The sequence below is a fragment of the Chiloscyllium plagiosum genome, chromosome 19, assembly GCF_004010195.1.
Source record: "Chiloscyllium plagiosum isolate BGI_BamShark_2017 chromosome 19, ASM401019v2, whole genome shotgun sequence".
NCBI lineage: Eukaryota > Metazoa > Chordata > Chondrichthyes > Orectolobiformes > Hemiscylliidae > Chiloscyllium > Chiloscyllium plagiosum.
In genome coordinates this window covers 64,837,392-64,857,342 of record NC_057728.1, presented here as the reverse complement: position 1 = coordinate 64,857,342, position 19,951 = coordinate 64,837,392, and the positions used below count along the sequence as shown (strand labels likewise).

General features: G+C 47.0%; 1 protein-coding gene across 1 annotated transcript in view; it reads right to left on the bottom strand.

Annotated features, from left to right (window-relative positions):
* Window positions 1–5,496: 5,496 nt before the first annotated feature.
* The window catches only part of si:ch211-244b2.4 (uncharacterized protein LOC541512 homolog), a 25,274-nt gene continuing 10,819 nt past the window's right edge, over window positions 5,497–19,951 (bottom strand). The window contains exons 5-10 of the mRNA XM_043708758.1: window positions 19,351–19,495; window positions 17,667–17,766; window positions 16,332–16,419; window positions 13,437–13,539; window positions 11,935–12,055; window positions 5,497–7,000 (exon numbers count right to left, since the gene is read on the bottom strand). Of these exons, the coding sequence (XP_043564693.1) occupies window positions 6,903–7,000; window positions 11,935–12,055; window positions 13,437–13,539; window positions 16,332–16,419; window positions 17,667–17,766; window positions 19,351–19,495 (655 nt within the window). The 3' untranslated portion in view covers window positions 5,497–6,902. The remainder of the gene's footprint in view (window positions 7,001–11,934; window positions 12,056–13,436; window positions 13,540–16,331; window positions 16,420–17,666; window positions 17,767–19,350; window positions 19,496–19,951) is intronic.

Here is a 19,951-nt window from a genome sequence, read left to right as displayed (position 1 = left end):
CTCTTTGCTTCTATATTCAATTCCTCTTGTTATGAAGGCCAGCATGCTATTAGCCTTTTTCACTACCTGCTGTACCTGCATGCTTATCTTCATTGACTGGTGTACAAGAACACCCAGATCTCTCTGTACTGTCCCTTTACCTAAATTGATTCCATTTAGGTCGTAATCTGTCTTTCTGTTCTTGCCACCAAAGTGGATAACCATACATTTATTCACATTAAACTGCATCTGCCATGCATCTGACCACTCACCTAACCTGTCCAGGTTACCCTGTAATCTCCTAATATCCTCCTCACATTTCACCCTGCCACCCAGCTTTGTATCATCAGCAAATTTGCTAATGTTATTACTAATACCATCTTCTATATCATTAACATGTATTGTAAAAAGCTGCGGTCCCAGCACTGATCCCTGCGGTACCCCACTGGTCACTGCCTGCCATTCCGTAATGGAGCCGTTTATCACTACTCTTTGTTTCCTATCAGCCAACCAACTTTCAATCCAAGTTAGTACTTTGCCCCCAATACCATGCGCCCTAATTTTGCTCACTAACCCCCTACGTGGGACTTTATCAAAAGCTTTCTGAAAGTCCAGATACACTACATCGACTGGATCTCCCTCATCCATCTTCAGAGTTACATCCTCAAAAAATTCCAGAAGATTAGTCAAGCATGATTTCCCCTTCATAAATCCATGCTGACTCTGACCTATCCTGTTACTATTGTCCAGATGTGTCTTAATTTCATCCTTTATAATAGACTCCAGCATCTTTCCCACCACTGAGGTCAGACTAACTGGTCTATAATTTCCTGCTTTCTCTCTCCCACTTTCTTAAAAAGTGGTACAACATTAGCCATCCTCCAATCCACAGGAACTGATCCCGAATCTATCGAACTCTGGAAAATAATCACCAACGCATCCACAATTTCTCGAGCCACCTCCTTCAGTACCCTGGGATGTAGACCATCAGGCCCTGGGGACTTATCAACCTTCAGACCTAACAGTCTCTCCAACACCAATTCCTGGCAAATATAAATTCACTTAAGTTCAGATCCTTCAGCCACTGTTACCTCAGGGAGATTGCTTGTGTCTTCCCCAGTGAACACAGATCTGAAGTACCAATTCAATTCTTCTGCCTGTAATATATTCCCCTGTTTCTGTCTTCAAGGGCCCAATTTTAGTCTTAACCATTTTTTTGCCTTTCACATACCTAAAAAAACTTTTACTATCCTCCTTTATATTTTTGGCCAGTTTACCTTCGTAGCTCATTTTTTCTCTGTGTATTTCCTTCTTAGTAATCCTCTGTTCTTTAAAAGCTTCCTAGCCCTCTGTTTTCCCACTAATCTTTGCTATGTTATACTTTTTCTCTTTTAACTTTATATGTTTCTTAACTTCCCTCGTCAGCCACGGCCACCCCTGCCTCCTCCTGGGATCTTTCTTCCTTTTTGGAATGAACTGATCCTGCAACTTCTGCATTATACCCAGAAATATCCGCCATTGTTCCTCCATGGTCATCCCTGCTAAGGTATTGCACCATTGAACTTTGACCAGCTCCTCCCTCATAGCTCCATAGTTCCCTTTATTCAACAGAAATATTGTCACTTCCAACTATACCCTCTCCCTCTCAAATTGCAGATCGAAGCTTATTGTATTATGGTCACTACTTCCCAATGGCTCCTTCACTTGGACGTCCCTGACCAATTCTGGTTCGTTGCATAATATCAGATCCAGAATTGCCTTCTCCCTGGTCGGCTCCAGCACCAGCTGTTCTAAGAATCCATCTCGGTGGCACTCCATAAAGTCTTTTTCTTGAGGTCCAATACCATCCTGATTCTCCCAGTCTACCTGCATGTTGAAATCCCCCATAACAACTGTAGTAACATCTTTGCGACAGGCCAATTTCAGCTTCTGATTCAACTTGCATCCGACATCCAGACTACTGTTGGGGGGCCTGTAGATAACTCCCAAGAGGGTCTTTTTACCCTTAGTATTTCTCAGCTCTATCCATACTGACTCCTCATCCCCTGATTCTAGGTCCCCCCGCGCAAGGGACTGAATATCATCCCTTACCAACATGGCCACCCCACCCCCTCTGCCCGTCAGTCTGTCCTTACGATAGCACGTGTAGCCTTGAATATTCATTTCCCAGGCCCCGTCCACTAAGCCACGTCTCAGTTATCCCCACAATATCGTATCTGCCAATTTCCAAAAGAACCTCAAGCTCATGCATCTTATTTCTAATGCTTCTTGCATTCATGTATAGTATTTTTAATTTGTTACTGCCCTCACCCTTCCCATCAACTCCTATTTCACTCAACCTTACAGCATGATCACTTTGAGTTTTCTGCTGCATTGATACAGTTGTCTTTCTTGACTTCCCTTGTTCTAACTTTCCCTCCAATTTCATCCTTAAACATCCAGTTTGTCCCCTCCACCCCGCTACTTAGTTTAAACATAGCTGTGTTGCAGTAGCAAACCTGCCTGCCAGAATGCTGGTCCCTAATCTATTAAGGTGCAAACCGTCTCTCTTATATAATTTATGTTTACCACAAAACATACCCCAGTGATCCACGAATTTAAATCCTTGCTTCCTACACCAGTTCCCCAGCCACACGTTCAAGTCCATTATCTCCCTGTTTCTGGCCTCACCAGCCCGAGGAACTGGAAGCAAACCAGACATAACCACCTTGGACGTCCTGCTTTTCAACCTTCTTCCTAGTTCTCCGAAGTCCCGCTGTAGTGTGTTCCTCCTCCTCTTCCCGACATCATTTGTGCCGACATGTACCACCACCTCTGGCTCTTCACCTTCACCCTTGAGGATTTCCTGCATTCTGTCTGTGATGTCTTTAACCCTGGCGCCAGGAAGGCAACACACCATCCTTAAGTCCCGCCTGCTGCCACAAAAACCCCGGTCAGTTCCTCTCACTATGGAGTCCCCTATTACCACGGCTCTGTGCGATGTCCGACTCTTCCGCTCTGCCTCCACGCCAACTTTTGATTGACAGACCTGGCCGCCTTGCGGACTGGCAGTGTCATCTGTCTCTACTTTTTCCAAAAGATTCAACTTGTTCCTGACAAGTACTTCCCCTGGGGTCTCTTGCACCTGTCTCCTCTCTGCCTTCCTCATCGACTGCTCTCTTCTGGTATGGTCGGTGTAATAGTCAGATGGGACTAACAGGGAACTGTGTGATCTTTCATTCTGAGTGGGAATTCCTTTGAATTTTTAATTGTAAGTGTTTGATTTGCTTTGCAAATGCTTCAAATTCCTCCAGTAATCAGGGATCAGCAAAGAACTAGAGGGAAATAAGGAGCAATGTTTTTACACAGAGAGCTGTTCAGGCTTGGAATGCATTACCTGGCAGAGCAGAGAGACTGGTTCCTCAGGAGCTGTTAAAAGGCTGTTTTAATGTGGAGTTTTACAGTCACAGAGATGTATAGCATGGAAACAGATCCTTCGGTCCAACTCATCCATGCCAACCAGATATCCTGAGTAAATCTTATCCCATTTGTCAGCACTTAGCCCATATCCCTCCAAACCCTTCCTATTCATATACCCATTCAGATGACTTTTAAAAGTTGCAATTGTACCAGCTTCCACCACTTCCTCTGGCAGCTCATTCCATACATGTACCACCCTCTGTATGAAAACGTTGCCCCTTAGGTCCATTTTATATCTTTCCCCTCTCACCCTAAATCCATATCCTTTAGTTCTGGACTCCCACACCCCAGAGAAAAGGCCTTGTCTATTTATCCAATCCATGCCCCTGATGATTTTATAAACCTCTATAAGGTCACCCCTCAGCCTCCGACGCTCCAGGGAAAACAGCCCCAGCCTATTCAACCTCTCCCTATAGCTCAAACCCTCCAACCCTGGCAACATCCTTGTAAATCTTGTAAAACTTTCAAGTTTCAGACGGACACTCATTGCAGGGCTCTGAGGAGAAAGCTGGGGCCTGGGTTGGAATTGAATAACTCTTTTGAAGAGTTGAAACTGGCATGATGGGCTGAATGGTCTCGTTCTGTGCTGTAACATTTGACAATACGATAATCACATGCCCTAATCCTATCACAGGGATACACAAACAGCATCACACAACCTTATTTCAAGTCTATTCAGTTAAAAAACACCACAATCGATCACTTGTCAGTTATTCCACAGGCTGCAGATAGTCAGAAATTAATATTTCCAATACTTTCCAACATGTTTTTATTCAAGTCAGAGACGAACATGACTGACGTTAGCATCACAGGCTCGGAGACCAGTGTGTCATATCGTCATAAAGATGCTGAGTGATGCCAACAGACTGGGCTCAAATCTCGGAGCGGCTGAGGTTATTATGAAGGACTCTCTTTCTCAACCCCTTCCCTTGCCTGAGGCAGGTGACCCTCAGGTTAAAGCATTAGCAGTTGTTTCTCCTCCAATGAGGGAGCAGGTAAAAAGACCCTTCGGCCCACTGAGTTTGCACTGGTGAAAAACATCCAACTAATTATTTCATTTCTTCAATGAACAGTAATCACCAGTGGATATGGAACTGACAAGGGACTGGGAAGTGGGAGGAGGTGGGGGTGACTAGCCCTCCAATGGGAATCTGGGAGAGGCTTGTACCAGGGGTAGTTCCCTTGAGGGTAGGAGTGATGCTGGCAGGAGATTTGGAATCCACACAGGGACTGGGAGAGAATGAACTCTCTCCATTTGGTCTTCCAGGCTGCTCTTCCATTCCTGAGTTGAAAAATGTGGTGCTGGAAAAACACAGCAGGCCAGGCAGCATCCGAGAAGCAGGAGAATTGACGTTTTGGGCATAAGCCCTTCTTCAAGAAGAAGGGCTTATGCCCGAAGCGTCGATTCTTTTGATCTTCGGATGCTGCCTGGCCTGCTGTGTTTTTCCAGCACCACATTTTTCAACTCTGGTCTCCAGCAACTGCAGTCCTCACTTTCTAATAGTTGCTCTTCCATTCCACCCACCAACCAGGATGACAGCAGTTTGCTCTCTGCTTTTTGTGGCTTCTGGAGATTGTATTCATTGGAAACACAACCAAAGGCTTCATCTGATCTGTCAGCCATGTTACCATTTTCCTCACAATGATATCAGGGTGACAGTAGCAGGATAGAGTAGGACAGAAACTACTAACCAAAAGTGCAGGCCTAATACCTCCACCACCACAGTTTACTTTAAATTTAGTTTAAAACAGTGCTTCCCAAACTTCCTCCCACTGTGACCCCACATTGAGGCTTTAAAAACTGTTGCAACTCCTCAGGAGTGCTACAAGAGTGGGGTAAGAGGAGTGGGGTGTGTGCTGAGAGAGCAGGAACCCAGCTATATTAACTTGGTCAGGGCTTAGTCATAGCCACTGCTGCCTCAGAGCTCCAACTCCCAAAGCGTCAGCTCATCACCTCAGCTGGGCTCCCAACCCCCCACTCTGAGGAGCACTGGTCAGAAACATTTGGAAATTGGTAATAGGTAGAGAAAAAATAATGACCACAACTATACAAAAACACAAGGTGTTCACAAATGTTTTTATGAGAAAGAAATTTACCAAATTGGCTGATAACTAATGGACAGGGACGCGAGGGCTTTCTTTAAATGAATCAGCAGCCAGTTAACTGTTTTAACCAGACAATAAACATATATTAAAAACAAAATGCTGCAGATGTTGGAAATCTGAAACAGAAATCACTGGAGAGACTCAGCAGGTTTGGCAGCATCTGTGGAGAGAAAGCAGAGTTTTTAAAGAAGCAGTTATACAGACACATGACCAGGCAGGGAAGGGTGCATGGACTATGACCAGACAGATTAGTTCAGAATGGCAGCATGATCATTGTAGTGATGGTGGATCAAATGGCCTGTTCCTGTGCTGTAATGTTCAATGTTCCACGTAATGTTTAGAGTGTAGTAATCCTTCTTCACCATAGTAAACACTAACTCTGCGTAACGTTCACCCTAAAAATAGTTTGGTTTCCTTTACTGGTGTAAACTTCATTCTCAACAATGGCTTGCACAGGGGCAACTTAAAAAATGAGAAAGAGAAAAAGGAACTGCATTTTCCTTTCACTGTCTCAGGATTCCCCAAATGGTTTACAGAGGAGAAAGGAAGTGTAGTCGCTGTTGTAACATAGGAATTGCACATAATTTGCACATAAGTACAGTCATAAAGGGTCGACAGCACTGAATAGGCTCTTCAAATCCCTCGAGTCTGTGCTGGTCAAAAACTATTACCTTCTAGTGACTGCAACAGGGTCAGCCAGGTTGACCTCACAGAATATGAGTTCCCTGATTTGGGTGGTTAACCTGGTCCAATCAGGGAGCCCTGGCTGACAGCTAAGGATGCGTGTCAGGGGTACTGGCCCCAGAATGCCCGACTCAGAGAATGGCAGTGTTATTGTCAAAGGCTACACATCTGTAAATAAAGAGTGATTGGTGGTGGGATGCCACCCTTTGAAGACTTATTTAAACCTAAGTATTCTAATCCCATTTTCCAGCCCACAGCCTTGTATATTTTAGCATCACATGTGAACACCTAAATATTTCTTAAATGTTATAAGAGTTCCTGCCTCTGCCCCTCTTCCAGGCAGAGAGTTCCAGATTTCCAACACCTCCAGATGAAAGAAAGGTTTTCAGCAAAATGTGTAATTATCCCCCCAAAGATATGTTATTAAATCTTTCACAATCATCCAAGGGGCAGATACAGTCCCCATATGAAATCACAACCCAAATATTCTTCGTTAGATTTTTCATGTTTCCTTTTTAAAATATTGCTTATTGCACAGGTCAGTGAAGGCAGTGCTACAAACATGGTGGCTGAATGAGTTGGTCAATAATTGGGAAATCCATCATTTAACTGCAGAGTCGGCAGTCCAGGAATCAGGAGAGCAGGCTGATCATTGCACAGAGCTGGTTTATCGATTACTGTGAGTCATCTTCAATCTCTTTCCCCGACAGAGAGAGGCAAACTCGACGGATAGACCGTGTGGCACCAGTTGAGAGATTACTCTGAGTCATGGCTGATAGATTTAAAAAAGAATACGCCATTTAAACTTTAATCATGTGTACAGGGTCTAACTAGATTAGATTCCCTACAATGTGGAAACAGGCCCTTCAGCCCAACAAGTCCACACTGACCCTCTGGACAGCAACCGACCCAGATCCATTTCCCTCTGACTAATGCACCTAACACTATGGACAATTTAACATGGCCAATTCACCTGACCTGCACATCTTTGTGACTGTGGGAGGAAACTGGAGCACACCCACACAGACACAGGGAGAATATGCAAACTCCACACAGACAGTCACCCTAGGCTGGAATTGAACCTGGGACCCTGGTGCTATGAGGCAGCAATGCAAGCCACTGTTGCCACCCCTAGCTGTGGGATCTTGGGTACTGCTGATTCAATCAAAGGTGCTTTCCTCAAAACCTCATTTACAGCATCATCGACACATTTTCGATTCTGCACAGTCCCCTTTCTTTCACATCTCTCTCCATAATCACATGGCATTGACATCATCATTATACATCCTGCTGTCCCTTTCCACTGCAATAATCTGTCCAATTCAAACTATGGCTAAAATCTGTGACACACAAGAACAGGCTGTGGTCATTTCCAGTAGGTCAGAGGCTGGGAATCCTGCAGTGAGTAATTCATCTCCTGACTCCTCAAAGCCTGTCCACCGTCTACAAGGCACAAGTCAGGAGTGTGATGGAATACTCCCATCTTGTCTGGATGGCTGCAGCTCCAACAACACACAAAAAACCTGACAACATCCAGGACAAAGCAGCCCGCTTGATTTGGCACCACATCCATCAACATATTAAAAAATCACTCCCTCCACCATTGACATTCAGTAGCAACAGTGTGTACTATCTACAAGATGCCCTGCAGAAATTCACCAAAGATCCTCAGACAGCACCTTCCAAACCCACAACCACTCCCATCTGGAAAGACAAGGGCAGCAGATACATGGGAACACCACCCCCTGCGGGTTCCCCTCCAAGCCACTCACCATCCTGACTTGGAAATATATCGCCGTTACTTCACTGTCACTGGGTCAGAATCCTAGAATTCCCTCCCTGAGGGACATTGTGGGTCAACCCATAGCACATGGACAAGCTGTTCAAGAAGGCAGCTCACCCCCCCCTTCTCCAGAGTCATAATCACCAGCTGGATTCCTGGGCTGGCAGAAATGATGCATGGCGAGAGACTGGATCAGTGAGGACCATATTCGCTGGAGTTTAGTCAACAGTCAATTTTCTCAGTGGCAGCGATCACAGGTTTTGAAGACACTGTCAAAAGACAGGCAAGCTGCTGCAGTACCTCTTGTCAATGGTACGCACTGCTACTACTGTGTGTGGTTATGGAAGGAGGGAATGTTAAAATTGGTGGATGTGGTGCCAATCAAGTGGGCTGCTTTGTCCTGGATGATGTTAACCTTCTTGAGTGTTGTTGGAGCTGCACACATCCAGGCATGTGGGGAATATTCCATCACACTCCTGACTTGTCAGGAATCAGCTGGTGAATTAAAGAGTCAGAGAGAGATACAGCATGGAAACAGACCCTTCAGTCCAACCCGTCCATGCCGACCAGATAGCCCAACCCAATCTAGCCCCATTTGCCAGCTCTTGGCCCATATCCCTCCAAACCCTTCCTATTCATATGCCCATCCAAATGCCTTTTAAGTGTTGTAATTGTACCAGCCTCCACCACTTCCTCTGGCAGCTCATTCCATACACACACCACCCTCTGTGTGAAAAACTTGCCTCTTAGGCCCCTTTTAAATCTTTCCCCTCTCACCTTAAACCTATGCCCTCTAGATTTGGACTCCCCTCCCCAGGGGAACAGACCTTGTCTATTTACCTTATTCACACCCCTTATGATTTTATAAACCTCGATAAGGTCACCCCTCAGCCTCCGATGCTCCAGGGAAAACAGCCCCAGCCTGTTCAGCCTCTCCACATAGCTCAACCTTCCAACCCTCCCAACATCCTTGTAAATCTTTTCTGAACCCTTTCAAGTTTCACAACATTCTTTCTATAGGAGAGAGACCAGAACTGCACGCAATATTCCAACAGTGGCCTAACCAATGTCCTGTACAGCCGCAACATGACCTCCCAACTCCTGTACTCAATACTCTGACCAATAAAGGCAAGCATACGAAACACCTTCTTCACTCTCCTATCTACCTGGGGCTCCACTTTCAAGGAGCTATGAACCTGCACTCCAAGGTCTCTTTGTTCAGCAACACTCCCCAGGGCCTTACAATTAAGTGTATAAGTCCTGCCCTGATTTATTTTTCCAACTGCCACTCCTCAGCCCATTGACCCATCTGATCAAAATCCTGTTGTACACTAACGTAACCTTCTTCACTGTCTACTATGCCTCCAATGTTGTTGTCATCTACAAACGTACTAAACATACCTCCTATGTTCACATCCAAATCATTTATATAAATGACAAAAGGCAGTGGACCCAGCACCGATCCTTGTGGCACTCCACTGGTCATAGGCCTCCAGTCTGAAAAACAACCCTCCACCACCATCCTCTGTCTTCTACCTTTGAGCCAGTTCTGTATCCAAATGGCTAGTTCTCCCTGTATACCATGAGATCTAACCTTGCTAACCATTTACTTGATGCAGAATACCCAGCCAGTGACCTGCTGAAGATAGTCATAGTCTGGCACGTGCAAAGCACAAATGATGCTTGCCACTTATCAGCCTAAGCACAGGTATTGTCCAGGTCATGCTGCATTGAATATGGACTGCTTCAGTATCTGAGGAGTCCCCTGAACTGTGCTGAACCTCGTACAATCAGTGACCATCCCCACGGCTGACCTTCTGATGAAGGGAAGGTCATTGATAAAGCAGCTGAAGAGGTTCAGGTCTAGGACACTGACTTCAGGAATTCCTGCAGAGATGTCCTGGAGCTCAGATGAGTGATCTTATGTAACCACAGCCATCTTCTTCTGTGCTGGGTGTAAGTCCAGCCAGTAAAGGATTTTCTCCCTGATTCCCAATTGACTCCAGTTTCACTGGGGCTCCTTAATGCTTGAGTCAAGAGTGGTGTGCAGGTCAGGCAGATTCTGTGGAGCAGACAAATCAACATTTTGGGCAAAAGCCCTTCATCAAGAATGAGGCTGTGAGCCTTGGGGGTGGAGAGATAAATGGGAGGGGGTGGGACTGGGGGCAAAGGTAGCTGAGAGTGCATCTGCAGTCCTCATTTTGCCTAGTTGATTTTAACTTTACTGTGAACCCTCTTCCAAGGATGCCTACCTTGAAGGAGTTCTCCTCCTTTCTCTACAAGGATCTCAGTGAGTCTCTTTCTTCATCCCCCCTCCCCCCACCCCCTCCCATTTATCTCTCCACTCCCGAGGCTCCCAGTCTCATTCCTAATGAAGGGCTTTTGCCCGAAACATCGATTCACCTTCTCCACGGATGCTGCCTGACTGGTTGTGCTTTTCCAGCACCACACTCTTGACTCTGATCTCCAGCATCTGCAGTCCTCATTTTCACCTCCTTAATGCTGTACTCCATCAAATGAGCCTCAATGTCAACAGCAGTAATCCTCACCTCGTTTTCAGTTCCTTTATCCACAATTGGACTAAGGCAGTTGCTGTGGCCCTGGTGGAACCCAAACTGAGGAAGTTGTTGCTCTTCAGGGTGTGAATGTCACTGGAAAGGCCAATATTTGTTGTCCATTCCTAATTGCCCTTGAACTGGGTGCCTTTGCTCGGGCCATTCCAGAGGGCAGTTAGGAATTAATCACATTGCTGTGGGTCTGGAGTCACATGTAGGCCAGACCAGGTAAGGGCGGCAGATTTCCCTCACTAAAGAACATTAGTGGGATTTTACCACAATCAACACTGGATTCAGGTCACGAGACAAATTTGTTGTGAATTTCAAGTTTATTAATTGAATTTGAACTCCACCAACAGCCATGTTGGAATCGTGCTCCTGTGCCCACAGCATTAACCTGGGTCTCTGGATCACTAATCCAATGACTGCATCACGATGCCAGTCTCCTCCAACTAAGTGCTGGGTTGGGATTTTGCTGTTTTTTTGTACCAAGGACACAGCTGGGCGGCACAGCCCACATTGGTGTTGTAACTTGTCTGGAATATCTCAGCACGGTCTGGAGCACACATCTTTAGTCCCATTGCAGTCACAGTCCTTTGTCTTTGCAATGTCCTTCACTTTCTCTCCTGTGGAGGAGGAAGATAAGGAGGCTTGTTTTGGAGGCTGTTAGCTCCAAAAATATAACAATGAGTTGTTGGATGCTGTACTAGATTTGACAAAGATTTGAGAGGACGGACAAGCCAATGTTTGACCAATTCGCCTGGCTCCCTGGTGGGAACGGGACAGTTAGAATCTCGAAAACTATTGGTGGAAAGTCACTTTCACAGAAACACTCTCAACTTTAAGAGTCTCTGAATTCAAGCAATGAGCATTTTTAAACTGTGTTCCAGCTAGCTCTGCCCTAGTGGATAAGCACCAGGTGATCTGACTGCTTGTAGCTGGTGGACCCTCACACTGTGGGCTCCCCAACGCTCAGCTCTTCCAATCTAGAACAAGAGTTTCTGCTGAATGGGGAGGAAGTGAGGACTGCAGATGTTGGAGAAGTCAGTGTGACAAAGTGTGGTGCTGGAAAAGCAGAGCCGGTCAGGCAGCGTCTGAGGAGCAGGAGAGTCGACATTTCAGGCATAAGCCCTTCATGGTGAATGAGTTGGCCCCCAAAGGGTAATTAGTAAACATTGAAACTCATGGTGGGGGGCACTGGGTGTGACAGCTGGACATACTTTTAATGGATTTCTGTTGACTTTTTGATGCTATGTTACAGTGTCCCACCAGGCACTATCTGATTTGTTTATGTTTGTTTAAGAGTGGAAATACAACATGCAAACATTATTACCAGAAAAGTTGAGCCCATCCAAGAGCATCCCTTACCTGAGAAATCCAGTTTGTACTTGCTGTTATTCATGTAGAAGATCATGCCTCCTTGCTGGTTCTGTAGGTATTCCAATTCAATCTCCTTACTGCTCACCGAACATTCGGTGTCTGTTCCTCTCTGAGTAACACAGGGCAATGTCAGAAAGGCTGCAGTGTCAAGAGGCCTTTAAGGCATCATTTTTGTGTTGTCAACATTGTGCAAGACCATCTCAGTCTACTTCACACCTGGTCTGCTGGCCTATCAATTCATGGTAGTGCCAGGCAATATCAAAACATCTGGTGTAGTCTGGTGAGATGGACCTGGAGGATGGTAAGGGCTACCTCTCCCATTACTCTTTCATGGTCACAATTTGTTGCCCATCCCTAACTGCCCTTGAACCAAGTGGCTTACTCAGCCGTTTCAGAGGGTAGTTAAGACTAACCATATTTGTGTGGGTCTGGAGTCACATGTAGGCCAGACTGGGAAAGGATGGCAGACTTGCCTCATTGACAGACATTATTGGATTAGGTAGGTTTTTGCAACGATTGACAATGGTTTCATGATCAGCACTAATGAAACCAATGTTAAATTCCATTAACAAAATTTAATTAAATTTGAATTCATATCCCCAGGGCATGAGCCTGGCTCACTGGTTAACTTATCCACCATCTTACTGATCATTGATCAGTCTGGTGCCAAAAGACAAGGAGAATGTTCAAACCTTATACATTGTGGCTGGATTGAGATGAGGGAGACTGAAAGCTCAGAAACAGTGGGCCTTTGTCAGCTTCCAAGTAAAGAGGATGACAAATAATTCTCAGAGTGTAAGAATTACCTGGTTTGAAGCAAGCAGTCACGTGTATCAGGAAAATGTTGGCACATTAGGCTGAAGATCAGCCCTTGCCCTGGGGTTGGTCTAGGGGAGGGATGTGGGGCTGGAGGAGGTGAGGACTGAGCCTCCAGCCAAGGAGCTGCAGACTATCAGAGTTTCCCGTTGCCTAAACAGTGCAGCATGGTGGCTCAGTGGTTAGCACTGCTCCCTCACAGCACCAGGGACCCGGGTTCGATTCCAACCTCAGGCGACTGGCTGTGTGGAGTTTGCACATTCTCCCTGTGTCTGTGTGGGGTTTCCTCTGGGTGTTCCAGTTTACTCTCACATTCTAAAGGTGTGCAGGTTAGGGTGGATTGGCCGTGCTAAATTTCCAGCAATGTGCAGGCTAGGTGGATTAATCATGGGAAATGCAGGGTTACAGGGATTAGAGTAGGGAAGTGGATCTGGGTGGGATGCTCTTCAGAGGATTGGTTTGGGCTTGATGGGCCGAATGACCTACTTAGAGACCATAGGGATTCTATGAACCTGTACATCACAAGCTGTGAGTGGTATATTGTGTTCTATTCGTACCAGTTGAGGGCTGGCTAGGATGAGGCCTTTGTATTTGCATGCTAGGTGTGGGTGTAATCACTGGTGTATAATGGTTCGGCTTGTATTGATCACAGTTTCCACAAAACAGTTCCTTACCCGCATCTTGTAATCGAACCAGTTTCCATGGTTTCCTGAAAACTGCCAAATGTATTGCTTGCGCTGCCCTGAGATGTTCAAATCATCCATTGAATCTGAAAGACTAAGCATCACATGCCCAAACAAAAATGCAGGCTTTCATTCCATTGCCTGGGCCTTAACCCCTACTCACACACAGAGACCAAAACAAAACTCCACTTGAGAACTAACCAACAAGAGCCCAGTGGCAGGGGCCAGTTCACTCAGTTGGCTGGATGGGATGCTTTGTAACACAGAGTAATGTTAACAGCACTGTCACAGGGGACGTACTGAGGGAGTGTCACACTGTCAGAGGGTCAATGCTGATGGAATGCAGCACTGTTGGAGGGTCAGTACTGAGGGAGTGCCACACCATTAGAGGGTCAGTGCTGAGGGTGTGTTGCACTGTCAGAGGGTCAGTACTGAAGGAGTGCCTCACTGTCGGAGGGTCAGTGCTGAGGGAGTGCTGCTCTGTAGGAGGGTCAGTGCTGTGGGAGTGCCGCACTGTCGGAGGGTCAGTACTGAGGGAGTGCCGCACGTTTGGAGTGACAGTGCTGAGGGAGTGCAGCACTGTCAGAGGGTCAGTGCTGAGGGAGTGCCACTGTCAGAGGGTCAGTATTGAGGGAGTGCTGCACTGTCGGAGGGTCTGTACTGAGGAAGTGCCTCACTGTCGGAGGGTCAGGGCTGAGGGAGTGCTGCTCTGTAGGAGGGTCAGTACTGAGGGAGTGCCACACTGTCGGAGGGACGGTACTGAGGGAGTGCCACACTGTCGGAGAGTCAGTGCTGAGGGAGTGCCACACGTCGGAGAGTCAGTGCTGAGGGAGTGCCACACTGTCAGAGGGTCAGTGCTGAGGCAGTGCCGCACTGTCAGAGGGTCAGTGCTGAGGGAGTGCCTCACTGTCAGAGGGTCAGTGCTGAGGGAGTGCCGCACTGTCGGAGAGGCACTGTTGGAGGATCATTGCTGAGGGTGTGCCGCAGTGTCGGAGGGTCGGTGCTGCTGGAGTGCCACACTGTTGGAGGGTCAGTGCTGAGGGAGCGGGCAGTGTCGAAGGGTCAGTACTGAGGGAATGCCGCACTATTGGAGGGTCAGTGCTGAAGGGAGTGCCACACGTCGGAGAGTCAGTGCTGAGGGAGTGCCACACTGTCAGAGGGTCAGTGCTGAGGGAGTGCCGCACTGTCAGAGGGTCAGTGCTGAGGGAGTGCCTCACTGTCAGAGGGTCAGTGCTGAGGGTGTGCAGCACTGTCGGAGTGTCAGGGCTGAGGGAGTGCCTCACTGTCAGAGGGTCAGTGCTGAGGGAGTGTCGCACTGTCGGAGAATCAGTGCTGAGGGAGTGCCACATTGTCGGAGAGTCCGTGCTGAGGGAGTGCCACACTGTCGGAGAGTCAGTGCTGAGGGAGTGTCACACTGTCGGAGGGTCAGTGCTGATGGAGTGCCACACTGTTGGAGAGTCAGTGCTGAGGCAGTGCCACACTGTCGGAGAGTCAGTGCTGAGGGAGAGCCTCACTGTCAAAGGGTCAGTGCTGATGGAGTGTCGCACTGTCGGAGAGCCAGTGCTGAGGGAGTGCCGCACTGTCAGAGAGTCAGTGCTGAGGGAGTGCCACACTGTCGGAGGGACAGGGCTGAGGGAGTGCCGCACTGTCGGAGGGTCAGTGCTGATGGAGTGCCACACTGTTGGAGAGTCAGTGCTGAGGCAGTGCCACACTGTCGGTGGGACGGTACTGAGGGAATGCCGCACTATTGGAGAGTCAGTGCTGAGGGAGTGCCAAACTGTCGGAGAGTCAGTGCTGAGGGAGTGCCACACTGTCAGAGGGTCAGTGCTGAGGGAGTGCCGCACTGTCAGAGGGTCAGTGCTGAGGGAGTGCCTCACTGTCAAAGGGTCAGTGCTGAAGGTGTGCAGCACTGCCGGAGGGTGAGGGCTGAGGGAGTGCCTCACTGTCAGAGGGTCAGTGCTGAGGGAGTGTCGCACTGTCGGAGAATCAGTGCTGAGGGAGTGCCACACTGTCGGAGAGTCCGTGCTGAGGGAGTGCCACACTGTCGGAGAGTCAGTGCTGAGGGAGTGCCGCACTGTCGGAGGGTCAGTGCTGATGGAGTGCCACACTGTTGGAGAGTCAGTGCTGAGGCAGTGCCACACTGTCAGCGGGACGGTACTGAGGGAATGCCGCACTGTTGGAGAGTCAGTGCTGAGAGAGTGCCAAACTGTCGGAGGGTCAGTGCTGAGAGAGTGCCAAACTGTCGGAGAGTCAGTGTTGAGGGAGTGCCGCACTGTCAGAGAGTCAGTGCTGAGGGAGTGCCACACTGTCGGAGAGTCAGTGCTGAGGGAGTGCCACACTGTTGGAGAGTCATTGCTGAGGGAGTGCTTCACTGTCGGAGAGTCAGTGCTGAGGGAGTGCCACACTGTCGGAGAGTCATTGCTGAGGGAGTGCTTCACTGTCGGAGAGTCAGTGCTGAGGGAGTGCCTCACTGTCGGAGAGTCAGTGCTGATGGAGAGCCGCACTGTCGGAGAGTCAGTGCTGATGGAGAGCCGCACTGTCGGAGAGTCAGTGCTGAGGGAGTGCCACACTGTCGGAGAGTCAGTGCTGAGGTAGTGCCACACTTTCGGAGACGCTGATTCTGGTGGATTAAACAGAGGCCCATTCTGCTCTTTCAGGTGGATGGAAAGCTCCCAAAGCTGCTGTTGCATGGAGATTCGCCCCAGGGTCAATAACGATAACAGAAAATAACAACAGACCATCTCAGCATCAGCACATTGCTGGTTGTGGGATTTTGCTGTGTTAGATTGGCTGCTGGGTTCCAACAGTGGCAGCATTTCACTCGTACCTTTGGGACGGCTGAAGACATTGGAATTTCTATGTAGATTTTGGTGCCATACTGCTCACCTACTATTAGCTCCCCTTGTCTTTTGCAACTTTGGTCTCCGTTTCAGTCTCCTTTTACTTCCCGTGACCAAGCTGACCTGGATCATTTCTACAACAAGAGAATTCCCAGGAGACAGGTAGAGAAAGCTGATTAAATACATCTGGCAGACTGATACTAAAAATGAATCAAACAAGTGACAGTATGTTGGGGAGATGATGTGTTATTATCACTGGACTATTGATGTGGAGACCCAGGTAATTCTGGGCTCCCAGGTTCACATCTTGCCATGGCAGCTGGTGAAGGTTAACTTGAATTAAAACCATTATCTATTGTGGGAAAAATCCCCATTTGGTCTATTACCATCCTTCACAGAAAGAAACCTGTCATCGTTACCTGGTCTGGCCTACATGTGACTCCAGACCCACAGTGACGTGGTGGAAACTTAACTGTCCTCTGGGAGCTTGTCATGTTTCCATGGCAGCATTGGTTATCACTGGTTCAGTTCCCAGTCGATGATGTGTCCTGTGGAACATTCTGGTAACTGAACATTCCAGTTTCTGAGATACCGGAAAAGGTGAATTTTACTAAATATGATTCAAAACCAAAAATTTGAAGGGCTACAGGAAAAGAATGGAAGAATGGGACTAATTGGATTTAAAAAAAAATCATTTTTATTCATTCACAGGATGAGGGTGTCACTGGCTAGGCCAGCATTTATTGTCCATCCCCAATTGTGCAGAGGGCAGTTAACAGTTAACCACATTGCTGTGGGGCTGGAGTCATGTATAGGCCAGGCTAGATGAGGACGATAAATTTCCTTCCCAAAAGGACATTAGTGAACCAGATGGGTTTCTCCCAACATGCAGCAGGCCACATGATACCAGAGTTGTTTTTTTAAAAAACATTCCAGATTTTTACTGAATTCAAATTTCAAACTCCACCTACCATGGTGGGATTTGAACCCTTTCCCAAGATCATTAGCCTGCGTTTCTGGATTGTTAGAGCCAGTGATATCACCACTACATCACTGCCTCCTCAAATGGATTGCTTTTACAAAAAGAGTTAGGGCAGGAAAGATGGACCAAGTGGCCTCCAGCCACCTTGTAAGATTACGATGGTATTCCACTCGGCTACCATTTCTCAATAAAATGTGATTGACCTGCACTTAAACCATTCTCCATTGACATTTACTCTCCCTGTTTCCACCAATCATGCCAGTGAGCCTGAAGTATCTGCAACCATTATCAAATAACATTTGGAAATCCAACATGAATTTCTCCATGAGTTTGAAGTGCATTATTGATACTAATTTCTATCCATCAAGCTGACTTTTAAAAGGTATGGCATAAACTCACCACGGAATATAATCTTGTAAAGTCTTTGATTCGATGTAATCTGGATGGAGTTTTGCAAATTCTGTTGATATTGACATTCAATGTCAGCGCTTTTGTTGTTCTGTTAATAAACAGTCATTAAGTACAAAAAGTTATTAGCTCTGATACACCACTAAAGCAAGTGCAGAAGAACATGACAAGCAAGAAGAGGCCATTCAGCCCCTTGATCCTGTTCTGGCATAGAATTATGGCTGACTTGTAGTTGAACACCATTTATCCATTTTTTTTATATTCCTTGATACCCTCAGCGAAAACAAGACAATCGATCCAGCCTTGAAAGATCCAACCAACTCCAATAAATCAAGTTATTTTGGGTGGGGACAAAATTCCAGATTTCCACAACATGGGATGGCTCAGTGGTTAGCACTGCTGCCTTACAGCACCAGGCACCTGGGTTCGATTCTACACTCTGGCAACTGTCTGTGTGGAGTTTGCACATTCTCCCAGTGTCTGCATGGGTTTCCTCTAGATGCCCCGGTTTCCTCCCACAGTCCAAGGATGTGCAGGTCAGGGTGGATTGGCCATGGTAAATTGCCCATTGTGTCCAGGGCTGCGTTAGTTGGGTGGGTTAGTCATGGGAAACGCAGGGTTCCAGGGATGGGGTACGATACTGTTCAGAGGGGCATTGCGGACTGGATGGGTGGAATGACCTGTTTCCACACAGTAGTGAACTCTATGAATCCTTTCTGTGAGTAAATGGTCCTCAATTCTCCCCCAAAATAGTCTGGCTGTAACTTTCTGTTTCCATTGAGCCAGAGTTGGATAGAGCGAATGTAAGGATTGGGAGGGAATTATAGGGTGACATCTCCTGACTGTTCAGCTGGGATGATGTAGAGAGGACTAGTGTCAGCAGACACGGCTGGCAGCGTTTTCAAACGTAGGCTCTGGAGGAATTAATGCATGGTGCCAGCTTTTGACTCAATTCGTCACATCTCAGAGTCAGAGGTTGGGAGCTCAAGACTCAGTCCAGTACAAAGTCTAGGCTAATACACACAGTTAGGCTGCATGGTGTGCTGTATTGCATGAAGTTCAAGCTTATAGTACCCTGTCAGGTGGCAATAAAACATCCCACAGCACTTGAAGAGCAAGCCAATGCTCTAAATTAAATGTTTCCCTCCGAAAAGATGATCTGGTCCCTTACATATTGCTCTCTGTGGGACTTTGCTCCGTGCAAATTATTTGCAACAATTCTCACACTAAAACAGTAGTAAAACCGGACATCCTGACAACATGGAAGGCACTATATAATTGCAACAAAAGCAGAGGTTGCTGGAAAAGCTCAGCAGGTCTGGCAGCACCTGCGCAGAGAAATCAGAGTTAATGTTTCGGATCTGGTGACCCTTCCTCAGAACTGAGCTCTTCCAGCAATTTCTGTTTTTGTTTCTGATTTACAGCATCTGCAATTCTTTTGAATTAATTCTATAATTGAGAGTTAGTCATTTAAATAACAATGAGATCTTTGAAGCAAACTTGTGGAGGAATGGGTGACAATTGGTAGTAGTGCAGAGAGGACTTGATGTGGGATAGGATGCAGCCAATGGGGACTTGGAAAATGGAGATAGTATTGGACATCAAAAGGAAGTCACTGAAGCTAAGACCACAGCCAGGACCTGATGCTGGGCAGGACAGAAACCTGTTCTCTTACCTTGTCTGAAAACAGCTTCCAATTGTGCTTACAATGGTAATACCACAACCACTCATCCTTCACTGGGGAATTCTCCAGAGTCTTACGTCGAACTTTGAGATCTTTTCCATGCACTCTCATTTTATTAAAATCAATTGAGATCATGCTGAAAAACAAGGAACATTGTTTTCTAAAAAAGTGTTTCTAATCAAGAACCCTTACAGCAATATTATTTCTATCAACCTGTTCAGAGATGTTACTACATGCCTCTGGAGCAGGTGGGACTTGAACCTGGGCCTCTTTGCTCAGAGGTAGGGGTACTACCACTGTACTACAAGACAGTATAAATCCTCTATGTACATCGATTGTAAATGCCACACAGTACATTGGCTAATTACCATCATGGGCAAAATGTTTCACATGGCACTTACCCATTGACCCCATCCCCCAACTTCCAGCCTCTGTATTTGATGGAAAGGTCCCAACACCTGTTGAGGCCCTTATGTAGGGAAATAATGTGGACTTTAGTTCTTCCCCCCCAATCCCCCATTCCCTCCACACCGCCAAACCCCATCCCATCCAATCCCCATCCTACAAACCCCCAATCCCCTTCACCCACTCT